A 16767-nucleotide genomic window follows, 5' to 3' on the forward strand; every position below is an offset into this window, starting at 1 on the left:
TACTGCCCCCGGCCGCCCAGCATCTCTGAGAACGTGGCCATGGAGACCATGGCCGGCGATATGAGTGGTAGACGCAACAGCAGCGAGGAGGAGACGATGGTACTTCCTGATGACGTCGTTCATTACATCACCTCTCAGGGCGGAGCTGGAGAGTCAGACTGTGCCAACAGGTACAACCGACAAGCACAATGTGGTTTCCATGGAAACGCAATAAACCTTAACCCCCAGCAACAACAGCAGTTTTACCACCAGCGAAGGGTGGCCGTGGTGGACACCAATATGAGTATGAACCCTTCGTCTGCACCACAAAGCATGCGCCTCTCCTGTGCCCTAAGCCCAGGCCATCCGCAGCAGTCTTTCCCCTCCTCACTCAGTAAGACGAGCACCATGCCGGTACAGTGGAACGAGGTCAGCTCAGGGACTGTGGAAGCTCTTCACAACCCAACCCAACATCTGCCGTTCGGTCGAAGCAACTCAAACCTCGCCATGGTCCAACAGAAACAGAACTTTGTCTCGTTCCAGAAGCAGAATCTTAACTCCAACCAACACATTGCACAGATTAACCACAACCTGGCTCATGCAGCCCAGCAGGGGAGATACATACAGCAGCAAAAGGCTGACTCCAGGCTGAGCTGTGTCCAGCAACAGAGCCTACAGCAACAGCAGCCCGCTAATGCTAACCTCAATGAACCAGTGAGCCTCGAGTATGGGTTTAACCAGGGTCTCGGTCCTAGCGATGCTAACGCTAACCAGCGGTCCTCCTGTAGTAGTATGGCAGTTGGTGGCACTCGGAGTATGTTGAGCCAAAACATTAAACAACAGCAGACAGTGCACACTGTAGACACGCAGAACAGCCAGCTGAGGACGCAGGTAGGGGGGAGTCAATCGTCTCAAGTCACATTTAAGGATAGCGGTGTGAACTCTTCGCGGATGATCTCGCATCAACAGAACTATAATATACCGTCCCAGGTTCAGCATCCCATCCAAAATGGAGGTCAAATACTCATCCAGCCAAGACCGCCCACAGAACGTAAGTCTCTAAGCAGACAGCATTCCGGGTCAATGACAATCCAGCGACAAAACTCAATTGGCAATCACTGCAGCAATGGCAACAACACAGACAACAATGTTATGTTCTACACAGGACAGATACACGTGTTTGAGCCAAACGGGAACGTCAACATGCAGATGATGACATCATCAGTAGTGGACGTTTTACAATGTCCCTCAGACAGCACTGAGACCTCCATGACCTCACCGGGAGTAAACAACCAGGTCTCCAGTACGGTGGATTCGTCCAATGGGACGGGGGCAGAGGAGCCCCAGATTGACTTTGACACCATGCTGGATGACGGGGACCACTCCAGCCTGATGTCAGGCACCATCAGCCCCAGTATCCTCCAGAGTCTGTCCCAGACCTCCTCCAGACTCACCACCCCCCGGAACTCAGTCACCCTGACCTCCCTGCCCCTCCCTGCAGGGGGCAGCAACATGGCCATCGGCGATATGAGCTCCCTGCTCACCGCGCTTGCAGAAGAGAACAAGTTCCTCAACATGATGTCATAAGGATGATCCCGAATACACTGAAGGCAGACACAGGTAAAACACACGGTACCTACCTTGGTGTATTTGGCCCAGGACGCGTGTTAAAAGAAAGGACCTATTGTAACCCAAGCTCTAAGAGCGATAGTTTATCTACCACCAAGAGTTTAAACTGACTGTGTGAATGACAAGAGGGGAACCTACCAGTTAACTTTGTTGCAGAGGTCCTCCTGACCATGTGATTGAACACTAAGCACCTCATTGGAGAACTTTGACGACCACCAGAGACTAAGGGACCTATGAGATTCTGAAGACTTCATGCTAAAACACCACTATGTTTGTGCTACTTATTGTATAATCGTGTACAGTATCATTATGGAGCTAATATGGCGATTTCATATCTATTGAGAAGCCATATTTTGCCTTAGATGAGTAAGTAAGTATAATGTAATCCACAGCACAATTATGTTAATGTTGTACATGAGATAGTGTACAGTTCAGCAGTAAAACAAGTTTACCAAGTGCCTGGCTATGCCGCAGAATATGCAAGACAAGCATATGACACAGGTCACGTTGAAATGCAACCAGGTCCTTCTGTATGATACCGATTTGGGATTTTTCTATCATTTAGTTATTTAAAGACACACGTATATGTAAATTGTGTAAATGACTTGATCTAAAATGATTTGATTCTTTCTTTTAGATTTTATGTGAAACTCATTCATCTGTGCAGATTAGATTTTTTTTTTTTCTGTCAGTGAAGTTGCAGCAACAAAAAGAAATATGGGAGAAAAAATTATTAAATCATTGAATAGAGTCAGAAGAAATCGTTTTGTAATCTATTTAGTCATGTCAGGTCTATTTCCATACAGTGTCTTCGATATGAGCCATTGTCTTATTTGTCTGTTGGGTTGAGTTGGACTATTGAGATGAACAGTGACGTCTCAGTGTCGGGGACAAGTTGTGACTGGAATTAAGCGGCAGTTTCTAAAGAATATGCAAATACTTGCTATGATACATATTCTGGGGGTGATAACGTTGCCATTAACTCTTGGTGATGAATTAGGAAAAATCTAAAAGGGAAAGAGAATCCTCCTTTTCAATGTCAAATGACTTTTTCTCCAGTACAGCCCTTGATGATGACGAGGATACTAAGATATAATAGTGTATTAGGAATCAACGTTTTTTTTTTTGTACACTACCATGCAACTCTGTTGTGTTGGATATGTATATATATCTTTTGTACATTTTTATGAAATACAATATAGTTTTTTTTTTTTTTTTTTTTACTTAATTGCTGTCTGGTGAGTTATTTCAAACCATGGGTGTTTTTTCCTCATGGAATATAATATGTTTGAAATTAGGTTCAGTTGTTTTAGGTCTCCAATATACAATACCAGGCCGGTTGAATTCAATTGGCCTATAAATTCATATTACACTTCACTAGAAAAGAAAAGTCCCATGTACAGAAATCCCCCCCACACTATAAATGCTACATTGTTATATTTCCCACTCCTTGGTTCAAAACTGAACATAGAGACAGTAGACACAATAGACAGTAGCCAGTACATCAGAGAGTTGAACTGTTCTTTGAAAACCTCTCCTTTAATCTTAGAAGTATATGAATGTTGATTGCTTAAATAATTCAGGAGAAAAACTTTCTTCTTTGAAGCCACACAAGTTCTCTCTCTCCTTGCTGCCAACAAAGCATTTTTCCTCCACGTTGAATCCTATCATATCAGACATTTATAAGACACTGGCCATCTTTCAAGGTAATTATGGAGGCTTTGAAATAGGTTCTTCTGACCCCGTCTTGCCCCTGTTTGTAATGTTGGCCTGGACACAATGCTCGTTTCACTCCAGAAACAGATGAGAAAGGACACACTTGTAAAACCGCAAAGTGCGCACAGAGCAGTTGCTAAAGTTAGCCTGTGTTTAGTCCAACATTACCAGTGGCAGATTGGCCCAAAGGAAATGGCTGTTGAAACCACATAAAACACACACACCAGTTAGAGAGAGAGAGTGAAAGAGAGAGTGAGAGAGAGAAAGAGAGAGAGAGAGAGAGAGAGAGAGAAAGAGGTCCAGGGAGGGACAAAGCGTCAAGCAGAGTGTTAGCGCTGAGGAACAAATGATGAAATTCTGACAGGGAATTCAGCCGAGAATACGTTTGATCTGAGGTTTTTGAGAGCTTTTGCCACTGGAATTCCTTATTCTCTCAGAGAATTGAAAGGGAGAAAATAGCCTGAGGATATGAAATCGTATCAGTAAAGGGGTTAGTGAGACTCAAGTCATAAATTAGCAACACCTCAATGTATTGGTTCTGTAGATCTAATAGGATGATAATAGGCAGATGTACTGACTTGCGCAGCATGTATAGACTACAAACACATTAGGCAGACATTGAGGGGGAAATAAACGCTGGTTCTTAAAAATCTGGAGATGTTTTAAACGAACCCAGGTTTATTACAGGAGGCACCAGCCTTAACCTCAATCCTATCAACTCTAACCCTAGACATCATGTCCACACCCAGGTTCAACCCTAACCCTAGCTTCATGTCCACACCCTGGTTCAACCCTATCCCTAGCTTCATGTCCACATCCTGGTTCAACCCTAACCCTAGCTTCATGTCCACATCCTGGTACAACCCTAACCCTAGCTTCATGTCCACATCCTGGTTCAACCCTAACCCTAGCTTCATGTCCACATCCTGGTTCAACCCTAACCCTAGCTTCATGTCCACACCCAGGTTCAACCCTAACCCTAGCTTCATGTCCACATCCTGGTTCAACCCTAAGCCTTGCCTCAATCACAATCACAACCCTAACCCTAGCTTTATGAGGACCACATTGGAAACAAGGGTTTTAATAAATGCTTTGAAGTGCTATACTCTCGGACCACATTGTACATATTGTTGTATATGTCTCTTACCCAAATAAGTTCAATTCAATTCATGTCCACATCCTGGTTCAACCCTTACCCTTGCCTCAATAACAATCACAACCCTAACCCTTACCTTAACCCTAGCTTCATGTCAACTTCCTGGTTCAAACCTTACCCTTGCCTGAATCACAACCCCCCTAACCCTAACACTAGCTCCATGTCCACAAGTACCATGCCCCTCTAAACCCTGCAGTAAAGCAGACATGTCTGTTGTGAATTAAAAGGGCTTTCGAGGTATGCATTTTACAGCATGTCCTGCATTCTTCAGTCCGCAAGGGGAGAGGAATGTGATTTACAGGGTCTCTGTATGAGTGACAAGGTATTCAGGACACACACACACACACGACTCACAGACATCAGCCACAGACAGTCTGGCACACGGCACAGCGGGGGGGGGGGGGGGGGGGGGGCAGCTGCATGCCGACTAACACTGGTCTGGACTGGTCTCCACCGCTGGTAACCACTGGACCAGGAACAACTCAAATGATACATTGGCAACATCCACAGTCTAATGAAAGACTAACCCGAGATACACCATCTCCATCCAGTCAAACCTGTGGGACATGGGACTAGTGCTAGAGTAGTGTACTGAGCCACAGCCCCATAAGAGGACCACAGTACTAATGACGTTCTAATATAACGCTGCTGTCCTCTGGAAAAGGCCCTTCACTGATTGGATGAGCGATGAGAGCAGGGCAAAGAGCTGCAAGCGCCATGCTGTAAAATCAACCAATTGGCCAAGTAGGCAGATCCAGGCTGGCTGGTTTACAGGGAGCAGGCAGTTAGGCCCCCCTAATTACCACACAGGGTTAAGTCCTTACATCGCTCAGCATGGGGTCTAAAACAACCACCGTTGGGTCATTGAATAGAACAACAATTGCATTTGATCATTCAACAAATGAAAAATTGCTAATGATTTGTCATTTTAACCTCAGTAAAATGGTGCTTGTGACAGTTCCCTAAACCATCCCTGCCTGATAAAAATTCTGAACACCTAGTTTGTCTTCTGCAGCAGCCCAGACCTTCATCAGAGAAGGCTTTCATCCTGTGTCCCCTAGTCAGAACATCACCATCCACGGTGGTGCATCAGATCAGCCTCAACACACACACACACACACACACACACACACACACACACACACACACACACACACACACACACACACACACACACACACACACACACACACACACACACACACACACACACACACACACACACACACACACTTCCCCCTGCGGAGGGGCCTACACATGTCTGTTAGTGGCCTGCCGGAGATCTGAGGGTCTCTCCGTTCTCACCAGGCCCCCGTGAGAGCTTCCAAGAGGGGCAGCCAGCCCCCACCCCGCCGCTCCACTCTGCTGATGCTCGCTCTCATTTAACTTCTAAAGTGAAGAGTATTTGCTGCATGAGACACACCCGGGCCAACACACTTGAAGTGCCTCTCCTACATCTCCTGGATGTTGTTAATTAGATATAGCACAATACCAAAGCTCTCCTCTCCCAAAGTGGTGTCAGGGGCTTCTGTCAGAGAGACAGAGAGACAGAGAGAGAGAAAGAGAGAGAGAGAGAGAGCAGCCACAAAGTTGTCAGCACACGCACTCCCAATGAGGAAGAGAGGGGGAGGGGAGGAGATGATGGTTTTCCCTGCATATAGGATGTAGCAGTGCCTGGGCTGGTCCTTATTGGGGAAATGATTATGTTCGAAATGGGATTGTCCCATGCCTGCTCGGTTGGAACAGCACATTTTATACATGGGCAGCCAGTCTACCCGACGACAGTGTTGCTCACTGTTTGACTGGCCGCATGGGGACTCAAATTGATTCATAAATGAACGTTGTCTTTCAGCGGCAAAGAGGCCCGGCTAGAATTCAGAGAAATGTGCATGATATTATTTTAATAAAAATGAATGACCTATCAGGGATTTTTGTGCATGATTCATCAAGGATGGCATCACAAGCAGGAACTAGGGCTGCGGGGCTATCTGTGGGGAAGATTCGGCCTTGTTAGCATGTAATATGTAATAATATGTGTGATAATGCACGGCTGGGGCTATAATGGGGTAATGTAGTGTTTGATAAGCAGCACAAGGGAGTGTAAGTGGGGGGGTGGGCTAGAGGACATGCAGTCTCCTTCACCATCTCCTTTGTGACAAAGTAGATTTTCTTTGACTGACAGGGTGGATCCGGTGATCATTGGACCAGCAACACTTCAATCATTCACTTAATCAGAATTTTCCATCGGTCAGAGACACAATTCAACCCAACAACTAGCATTGGCTTTAAGTGACACCACGTCTCCTTGATATCCCTGGTTATTATATGATCGCAATGATGGTTAAACAACCACATTACAGGAATAGTCAAAACAGCACATGAATATACAGTTGAAGTCGGAAGTTTACGTACACCTTAGCCAAATACATTTAAACTCAGTTTTTCACAATTCTTGACATTTAATCCTAGTAAAAATTCCCTGTTTTAGGTCAGTTAGGATCACCACTTTATTTTAAGAATGTGAAATGTCAGAATAATAGTAGAGAGAATGATTTATTTCAGGTTTTATTTCTTTCATCACATTCCCAGTGGGTCAGAAGTTTACACACACTCAATTAGTATTTGGTAGCATTGCTTTAAATTGTTTAACTTGGGTCAAATGTTTTGGGTAGCCATCCACAAGCTTCCCACAATAAGTTGGGTGAATTTTGGCCCATTCCTCCTGACAGAGCTAGTGTAACTGAGTCAGGTTTGTAGGCCTCCTTGCTCGCACACACTTTTTCAGTTTTGCCCACAAATTTTCTATAGGATTGAGGTCAGGGCTTTGTGATGGCCACTCCAATACCTTGACTTTGTCCTTAAGCCATTTTGCCACAACTTTGGAAGTATGCTTGGGGTCATTGTCCATTTGGAAGACCCATTTGCGACCAAGCTTTAACTTCCTGACTGATGTCTTGAGATGTTGCTTCAATATATCCACATCATTTTCCTACCTCATGATGCCATCTATTTTGTGAAGTGCACCAGTCCCTCCTGCAGCAAAGCACCCCCACAACATGATGCTGCCACCCCCGTGCTTCACGGTTGAGATGGTGTTCTTCGGCTTGCAAGCATCCCCCTTTTGCTTCCAAACGTAACGATGGTCATTATGGCCAAACAGTTCTATTTTTGTTTCATCAGACCAGAGGACATTCCTCCAAAAAGTACGATCTTTGTCCCCATGTGCAGTTGCAAACCGTAGTCCGTATTTTTTTATGGCGGTTTTGGAGCAGTGGCTTCTTCCTTGCTGAGTGGCCTTTCAGGTTATGTCGATATAGGACTCGTTTAACTGTGGATATAGATACTTTTGTACCTGTTTCCTCCAGCATCTTCACAAGGTCCTTTGCTGTTGTTCTGGGATTGATTTGCACTTTTCGCACAACTCTAGGAGACAGAACATGTCTCTTACCTGAGCGGTATGACGGCTGCGTGGTCCCATGGTGTTTATACTTGCGTACAGACGTTTGGAAATTGCTCCCAAGGATGAACTAGACTTGTGGAGGTCTACAATTCTTTTTGAGGTCTTGGCTGATTTCTTTTGATTTTCCCATGATGTCAAGCAAAGAGGCACTGAGTTTGAAGGTAGGCCTTAAAATACATCCACAGGTACACCTCCAATTGACTCAAATGATCAGAAGCTTCTAAAGCCATGACATCATTTTCTGGAATTTTCCAAGCTGTTTAAAGGCACAGTCAATTGTATGTAAACCTTTGACACACTGGAATTGTGATATAGTGAATTATAAGTGAAATAATCTTTCTGTAAACAATTGTTGGAAAAATGACTTGTGTCATGCACAAAGTAGATGTCCTAACCGACTTGCCAAAACTGTAATGTGTTAACAAGAAATTTGTGAAGTGGTTGAAAAACGAGTTTTAATGACTCCAACCTAAGTGTATGTAAACTTCCGACTTCAACGGTATATTTTAGTGATAAGTGTTTTGTCAACTGCACAGTTAACGTGAAATGCTTAACTTGCATGCTCTACCTAACAGTGCAGTAATCAATATAACAAATGTATAACTAATTAAAAAAATATATATATATATAATAAAGACAACATTAGAAAAAATTAAATATGAAGCTTTGGTGGTTCAATGTAAAGTGAGCACTGTCTTGGAGTCAAACACTAGATACAAGTGTTTTAGAGCAGGGTTCCACAATTGGCCCCCATGTTCTCTGAGCAATAAAAAAAAGTTAATATTTTTTATTGTTGGACATAAGACTGTAAAAACACGAGCAAATCCACTCCAAGTGATTTCAATTTTGGAAATATGTTCCAAAGAGATATACATGTATGTGCTCGTAAACAAAATGTAAGCAAGGTTTTAAATTATTTTGTTTTAGTCAAATAGGACATCTTGTCAAGGTGTCAGTGTGCAGCGGGTAGGACGGAGTCAGGCGCAGGACACAGAACTGAGTAAAAATGTACTTTACACGAAATATCACAAAATAATTCCACGCAGGGAAAATACTCCAGCTCACACAAACAAAGCAACCACTTAACAAAGAACAAACACGCACAAAACCATGTGGGAACCAGAGGGTTAAATAGGGAATAAATAATAACGTAATGGAAACCAGGTGTGTACAATCAAGACAAAACAAATGGATAATGAAACGTAGATCGGTGGCGGCTAGAAAGCCGGGGACGTCGACCGCCGAATGCCGCCCGAACAAAGAGGGGCACCAACTTCGGCGGAAGTCGTGACAGTACCCCCCCTTGACGCGCGGCTCCAGCAGCGCGCCGACACCGGTCTCGGGGACGACCCGGAGGACGAGGCGCAGGACGATCCGGGTGGAGACGGTGAAATTCCTGCAGTAAGGAAGGGTCCAGGATGTCCTCCACCGGCACTCAGCATCTCTCCTCCGGATCGTACCCCTCCCACTCCTCCCCTCGCCCGATGCCTTGAGTCCATGATGGCTCGAAGAGTATACGCCGGGGACCCCTCGATGTCCAGAGGGAGCGGAGGAACCTCCCGCACCTCAGACTGCTGGAGCGGACCAGCCACCACCGGCCTGAGGAGAGACACATGGAACGAGGGGTTAATATGGTAATCAGGGGGGGAGCTGTAACCTATAACAAACCTCGTTCAGTCTCCTCAGGACTTTAAATGGCCCCACAAACCGCGGACCCAGCAGGCAAAGCGGCAGGTTTCGGGTCGAGAGCCAGACCCGGTCCCCCGGTGCATACACCGGGGCCTCACTGCGGTGGCGGTTGGCGCTTGCCTTCTGCCGCCTGATGGCCCATTGTAGGCGCACATGGGCAGCGTCCCAAGTCTCCTCCGAGCGCCAAAACTATTCATCCACCGCAGGTGCCTCGATCTGGCTCTGAAGCCACGGTGCCAGGGCCGGCTGATAACCTCTTACACACTGAAAAGGAGATAGGTTAGTGGAGGAGTGGCGGAGGGAGTTTTGGGCCATCTCTGCCCAGGGGATGAAAGCCGCCCAATCCCCCGGCCGGTCCTGGCAATAGGACCGCAGAAACCTACCCACATCCTGGTTAACTCTCTCCACCTGCCCGTTACTCTCAGGGTGAAAACCTGAGGTGAGGCTGACCGAGACCCCCAGGCGTTCCATAAACGCCCTCCAGACCCTAGACGTGAACTGGGGACCCCGATCAGAAACTATATCCTCAGGCACCCCGTAGTGCCGGAAGACGTGGGTGAACAGGGCCTCCGCAGTCTGTTGAGCCGTAGGGAGACCGGGCAAAGGGAGGAGACGGCAGGACTTAGAAAAACGATTCACAACGACCAGGATCGTGGTGTTTCCCTGTGACGGAGGAAGATCCGTCACGGAATACACCGATAGGTGTGACCACGGCCGTTGTGGAACGGGTAGGGGTTGTAATTTCCCTCTGGGCAGGTGCCTAGGTGCCTTGCACTGGGCGCACACCGAGCAGGAGGAAACATAAACCCTCACATCCTTAGCTAAAGTGGGCCACCAGTACTTCCCACTAAGAGAGCGCACTGTCTGACCGATGCCAGGATGACCAGAGGAGGGTGACGTGTGGGCCCAACAGATCAAACGATCGCGGACATCAGACGGAAAGTACAGATGCCCAACTGGACACTGGGTGGGAATGGGCTCTGTACGTAATGCCCGCTCGATGTCCACGTCCACCTCCCACACCACCGGTGCCACCAGGCAAGAAGCCGGAAGTATGGGAGTGGGATCCGTGGACTGCTCCTCTGTGTCATACATCCGGGACAGTGCGTCTGCCTTAGCGTTCTGGGAACCTGGTCTGTAGGATAGGGTGAAAACAAAACGGTGAAAAACATTGCCCACCTGGCCTGGCGAGGGTTCAGTCTCCTCGCCGCCCGGATGTACTCCAGATTGCGGTGGTCAGTCCAAATGAGGAAAGGGTGTTTAGCCCCCTCAAGCCAATGCCTCCACGCCTTCAGAGCCTTGACAACAACCAACAGCTCCCGGTCCCCCAAGTCATAGTTTCGCTCCCCCGGCTGAGCTTCTTCGAAAAGAAAGCACAGGGGCGGAGCTTTGGTGGTGTACCCGAGCGCTGAGACAGCACAGCTCCTATCCCAGCCTCGGACGCGTCCACCTCCACTATAAATGCAGAGGAGGGATCAGAATGAGCCAGCACGGGAACCGAGGTAAACAGAGCCTTCAGGTGACCAAAAGCCCTGTCCGCCCCAGCTGACCACTGCAGTCGCCCCGGTCCCCCCTTCAGCAAGGAGGTAATGGGAGCCGCTACCTGACCAAAGCCCCGGATAAACCTCCGGTAGTAGTTGGCAAACCCTAAGAACCACTGCACCTCCTTTACCGTGGTTGGAGTCGGCCATTTACGCACGGCTGAAATGCAGTCATTTTCCATCGCCACCCCTGAAGCGGAAAGGCGGTACCCTAGGAAGGAGACGGACTGTTGGGAGAACAGACATTTCTCAGCCTTGACATACAGGTCATGCTCCAACAGTCGACCAAGCACCCTGCGCACCAGGGACACATGCTAAGCGCGTGTAGCGGAGTATATCAGAATGTCATCTATATACACCACTACACCCTGCCCGTGCAGGTCCCTGAAAATCTTGTCTACAAAGGATTGGAAGACTGATGGAGCATTCATCAACCCGTACGGCATGACGAGGTACTCATAGTGCCCAGAGGTGGTACTAAATGCCGTCTTCCACTCATCCCTCTCCCGGATACGCACCAGGTTGTAAGCGCTCCTGAGATCCAATTTTGTGAAGAAGCGCACCCCGTGCAGTGACTCTGTCACACTGGCTATGAGAGGCAGCGGGTAACTGTACTTCACCGTGATCTGATTTATACCTTGATAGTCAATACACGGGCGTAAACCTCCATCCTTCTTCTTCACAAAAAAGAAACTCGAGGAGGCAGGTGAAGTGGAAGGCCGAATGTATCCCTGTCCCAGAGACTCGGAGACATATGTTTCCATAGCCGCCGTCTCCTCTTGTGACAGAGGATACACGTGACTCCTGGAAAGTGCTGCGTCTACCAGGAGATTTATCGCACAATCCCCCCGTCGATGAGGTGGTAGTTGAGTCGCCTTCTTCTTACAGAAGGCGAGAGCCAAATCGGCATATTCAGGGGGGATGTGCACGGTTTGGACTCTCCACCGTAGTTGCACCTATGGAAACACTTACACACCTCCCTGAGCACTGACGTGACCATCCCGTGAGAGCCCTATGTTGCCACGAAATAGTGGGGTCATGATAGGCCAACCAGGGAAGGCCCAACACCACAGGAAACGCAGGAGAATCGATCAGGAAGAGACTAATTCTCGCCTCATGACTCTCCTGCGTTATCATACATAGTGGAGTGGTGGCCTCCCTAATCAGCCCCGACCCTAAAGGACGACTATCTAAGGCATGTACAGGGAAGGGCACATCAACAGGAACAATAGGGATCCCTAATCTAAGTGCAAATGAACAGTCAATAAAGTTCCCAGCTGCGCCTGAATCTACTAACGCCTTATGCTGGGAATGCGGAGAAAACTCAGGAAATTCTATACACACACGTGTGCAACAGGGAGCTCTGGGTGAGTCGGGTGCCTACTCACCTGGGATGATCCACCAGTGCCCTGCCTGCTGCTTCGACTCCCTGGGGAACCTCCCCAGCACCGACCAGCAGTGTGCCCTCCGTGGCCACATGTGGTGCAGGAAAAGGCCCCCCCCCCCCGGTCAACCTCAGAGCAGCACCTCCGAGCTCCATAGGTGTAGGGTCGGAGGTGCTGGGGGATGGAATGGACGGGCCCCGATCCGGACGTCAGCGGGTGGCCAACAGGTTATCCAGCCGGATGGATAAATCCACCAGCTGGTCGAGGGTAAGAGTCCCTGCATGCCAGCTCCCGACGAACGTCCTCACGTAGACTGCATCGGTAATAGTCGATCAGGGCCCTTTCATTCCATCCCGCGCTGGCTGCCAGGGTCCTGAAGTCCAGTGCAAAGTCCTGTGCGCTCCTCATCCCCTGTCTAAGATGGAACAACCTTTCCCGGCCAACGCCGTATGGGGGAGAGAAGGCGCAGCGTTGGTCCACTATGAGGATTTCACCCGCCGCTTCCGGGCGGTATTCGATCATCCACCTGAGGGGAGAGCGGCGGGTGAAATTCTCATAGTGGACCAACGCTGCGCCTTCTCTCCCCCATATGGCGTTGGCCCACTCAAGTGCTCTCCCGACAAACAGGAGATGAGGGCGGACACGCTCTCGTGTCCCGAGGGAGCCGGGTGGGCGGTCGCCAGGTAGAGCTCCAACTGGAGCAGGAACCCCTGGCACCCGGCAGCCGTCCCATCATATGCCCTCGGGAGCGAGAGTCGAATCCCACTGCGTCCAGGTGACGGAGGAGTGGACAGCGGTGTGGGTTGGGGTGAAGTGGATGGGGCTGTGGGAAAACCCCCTCTGTCCCATTGCTCCATGGTGTGCAGCACGCGATCCATGGCTGTGGCAAGATTTTGGAGCATCGTCGCATGCTGCTGGACGCGCTCCTCCACCGGTAACAGAGGACTGGGTGTACCTGCTGACTCCATAATTGGTGCGTGTTTCTGTCAAGGTGTCAGTGTGCAGCGGGTAGCACGGAGTCAGGCGCAGGACACAGAACTGAGTAAAAATGTACTTTACACGAAATATCACAAAATAATTCCACGCAGGGAAAATACTCCAGCTCACACAAACAAAGCGACTACTTAACAAAGAACAAACACGCACAAAACCATGTGGGAACCAGAGGGTTAAATAGGGAATAAATCATAACGTAATGGAAACCAGGTGTGTACAATCAAGACAAAACAAATGGATAATGAAACGTAGATCGGTGGAGGCTAGAAAGCCGGTGACGTCGACCGCTGAACGCCGCCCGAACAAGGAGGGGCTCCAACTTCGGAGGAAGTCGTGACACATCTGTTTGGGCTTCTTACGGTCAATTTGCAGTCCACAAATTATTTAAAATTGAGTTCTGGCCCCCTGACCCTCCCCTCAAGAAAATAATTGTCCCACGGCTGACAGTCCAAAGAGAGAGAAAGATCTCATTGAATAGTATTCTCCTGCAGCACTGAGGTGAGCGGTGAAGCAACCTGGAAGTCATAAATCCTTCTGAGGTGGTTTATAAGGAGTATTAAAAATATATTACTAACTCATGGTGATGTCCTACTGACTTCCTGACTTCTGATCCGCTCATTACAATAGGACCACCACACAGCCAATAGGAGGAGAAGGGCTAGGAAGAGCAGGATGTCAAGGGCCATGTCTCTATACCTGGTGAATATTAACAATGCTTCCTGCATAATCTACCTCTGCTGAAAGGTTACAGAGTGGAGTGGGAAAGAAAGACACCCCTGGTTGAGTTAGTGAGGGAGAGGGAGTCACTCACTTCAAAAGCTGGTGTCTTACTCATGATAAAGTGTTATAAAATGGCCAAGTTAACAGATTTAAATAGCTGCAAACTTGTAAACTCAGCAAAAAAAGAAATGTTCTCTCACTGTCAACTGCGTTTATTTTCAGCAAACTTAACATGTGTAAATATTTGTATGAACATAACAAGATTCAACAACTGAGCCATAAACTGAACAAGTTCCACAGACATGTGACTAACAGAAATGGAATAATGTGTCCCTGAACAAAGGGGGGGTCAAAATCAAAAGTAACAGTCAGTATCTGGTGAGCCACCAGCTGCATTAAGCATTAAGTACTGCAGTTCATCTCCTCCTCATGGACTGCAGCAGATTTGCCAGTTCTTGCTGTGAGATGTTACCCCACTCTTCCACCAAGGCACCTGCAAGTTCCCAGAAATTTCTGAGGGGAATGGCCCTAGCCCTCACCCTCCGATCCAACAGGTCCCAGACGTGCTCAATGGGATTAAGATCCGGGCTCTTCACTGGCCATGGCAGAACACTGACATTCCTGTCTTGCAGGAAATCACGCACAGAACGAGCAGTATGGCTGGTGGCATTGTCATGATGGAGGGTCATGTCAGGATGAGCCTGCAGGAAGGGTACCACATGAAGGAGGAGGATGTCTTCCCTGTAACGCACAGCTTTGAGAATGCCTGCAATGACAACAAGCTCAGTCCGATGATGCTGTGACACACCGCCCCAAACCATGACGGACCCTCCACCTCCAAATCGATCCCACCAGAGTACAGGCCTCAGTGTAACGTTCATTCCTTTGACAATAAACGCAAATCCAACTATCACCCCTGGTGAGACAAAACCGCGGCTCGTCAGTGAAGGGCACTTTTTGCCAGTCCTGTCTGGTCCAGCGATGGTGGGTTTGTACCCATAGGCGATGTTGTTGCCGGTGATGTCTGGTGAGGACCTGCCTTACAACAGGCCTACAAGCCCTCAGTCCAGCCTCTCTCAGCCTATTGCGGACAGTCTGAGCACTGACGGAGGGATTGTGCGTTCCTGGTGTAACTCGGGCAGTTGTTGTTGCCATCCTGTACCTGTCCCACAGGTGTGATGTTCGGATGTACCGATCCTGTGCAGGTGTTGTTACACGTGATCTGCCACTGCGAGGACGATCAGCTGTCCGTCCTGTCTCCCTGTGGCGCTGTCTTCGGTGTCTCACAGTACGGACATTGCAATTTATTGCCCTGGCCACATCTGCAGTCCTCATGCCTCCTTGCAGCATGCCTAAGGCACGTTCACGCAGATGAGCAGGGACCCTGGGCATCTTTCTTTTGGTGTTTTTCAGAGTCAGTAGAAAGGTCTCTTTAGTGTCCTAAGTTTTCCTAACTGTGACCTTAATTGCCTACCTGTTAGCTGTTAGTGTCTTAACGACCGTTCCACAGGTGCATGTTCATTAATTGTTTCTAATTCAGTGAACAAGCATGGGAAACAGTGTTTAAGCCCTTTTACAATGAAGATCTGTGAAGTTATTTGGATTTTTACGAATTATCTTTGAAAGACAGAGTCCTGAAAAGGGGACGTTTCTTTTTTTTTGCTAAGTTTATGTTATATGTGTTTGAATGTGTGCGTCTACCAATACTGTACGGCCGTGTGTGTGTGTGTGTGAGTTTGAACTTATGTGTACTGCGAGCATCTTTGTCACACAGTCATGCGGTAAAGCTTTGTGGGGAATGTCATATCAGATGGCGTGGTTTAAAGCTGAAAGATTTACTGAAAATGGATTCCAGATGCAGGCTCAAAAACACCAAGTCCCAGTTGTGATGCTCTGAGCAGCTCAGCAGAACTCTGGTAGCAGACAGCCCCTATCCAAACAGAGGCTAAGCAGAAGGCACCCTCATACAGAAAGCCCACCTCCTCCTCAACAGAAAACACCAGCTCTGCGCCCCAATACAAGTTCATTTCTCCGGCAGCGTGTACTTGTTAACCTCACTTCATGGATTTCAGAGAAAATGACTGGTGGAAGAAATAGGCTTTTAAAATTGTGGTGAGTAGTTCAAGAATGTAAGAAAGGACAGGTTATTAGAGGGCAAGATTGTCTTTGCGCTAAGCAGAGGCCCATCAGTGCCCATTATGGTCCCACAATCAACTGCCCAAAAACAGACTCGTTCACCTGGGACCCACCTATTTACACAACAGTCTGTCAAGAAGGAGTCTATCCACTCTGCAGCTTAAATGCAGCGGTTTTGGGGAACTTATTCATCATAAATCCTAGACAATAGGGGTGGGTAGAAAGTGTTAAAGGATGCAGGGGGCGTCAAGTGAAGTTGTTGTCCGTGTTAGTCACTTGATGGAAATGAAATAAGTACTTCAGTTCTGATTTTTTTTTTCTTATAAATCAAATGTGATAGAATATGATAATACACTTTTC

At 48.0% G+C, this 16767-nt stretch overlaps 1 protein-coding gene across 1 annotated transcript in view; it reads left to right on the forward strand.

The window, feature by feature from the left end:
* The window catches only part of LOC115196014 (zinc finger protein GLI2), an 86005-nt gene extending 83020 nt beyond the window's left edge, over window positions 1–2985 (forward strand). The window contains exon 14 of the mRNA XM_029756449.1: window positions 1–2985. This exon is cut by the window's left edge and continues 839 nt beyond it. Coding sequence (XP_029612309.1) covers window positions 1–1566 — 1566 coding nt within the window. The 3' untranslated portion in view covers window positions 1567–2985.
* Window positions 2986–16767: the final 13782 nt, after the last annotated feature.

Source organism: Salmo trutta, chromosome 6, assembly GCF_901001165.1.
Source record: "Salmo trutta chromosome 6, fSalTru1.1, whole genome shotgun sequence".
NCBI lineage: Eukaryota > Metazoa > Chordata > Actinopteri > Salmoniformes > Salmonidae > Salmo > Salmo trutta.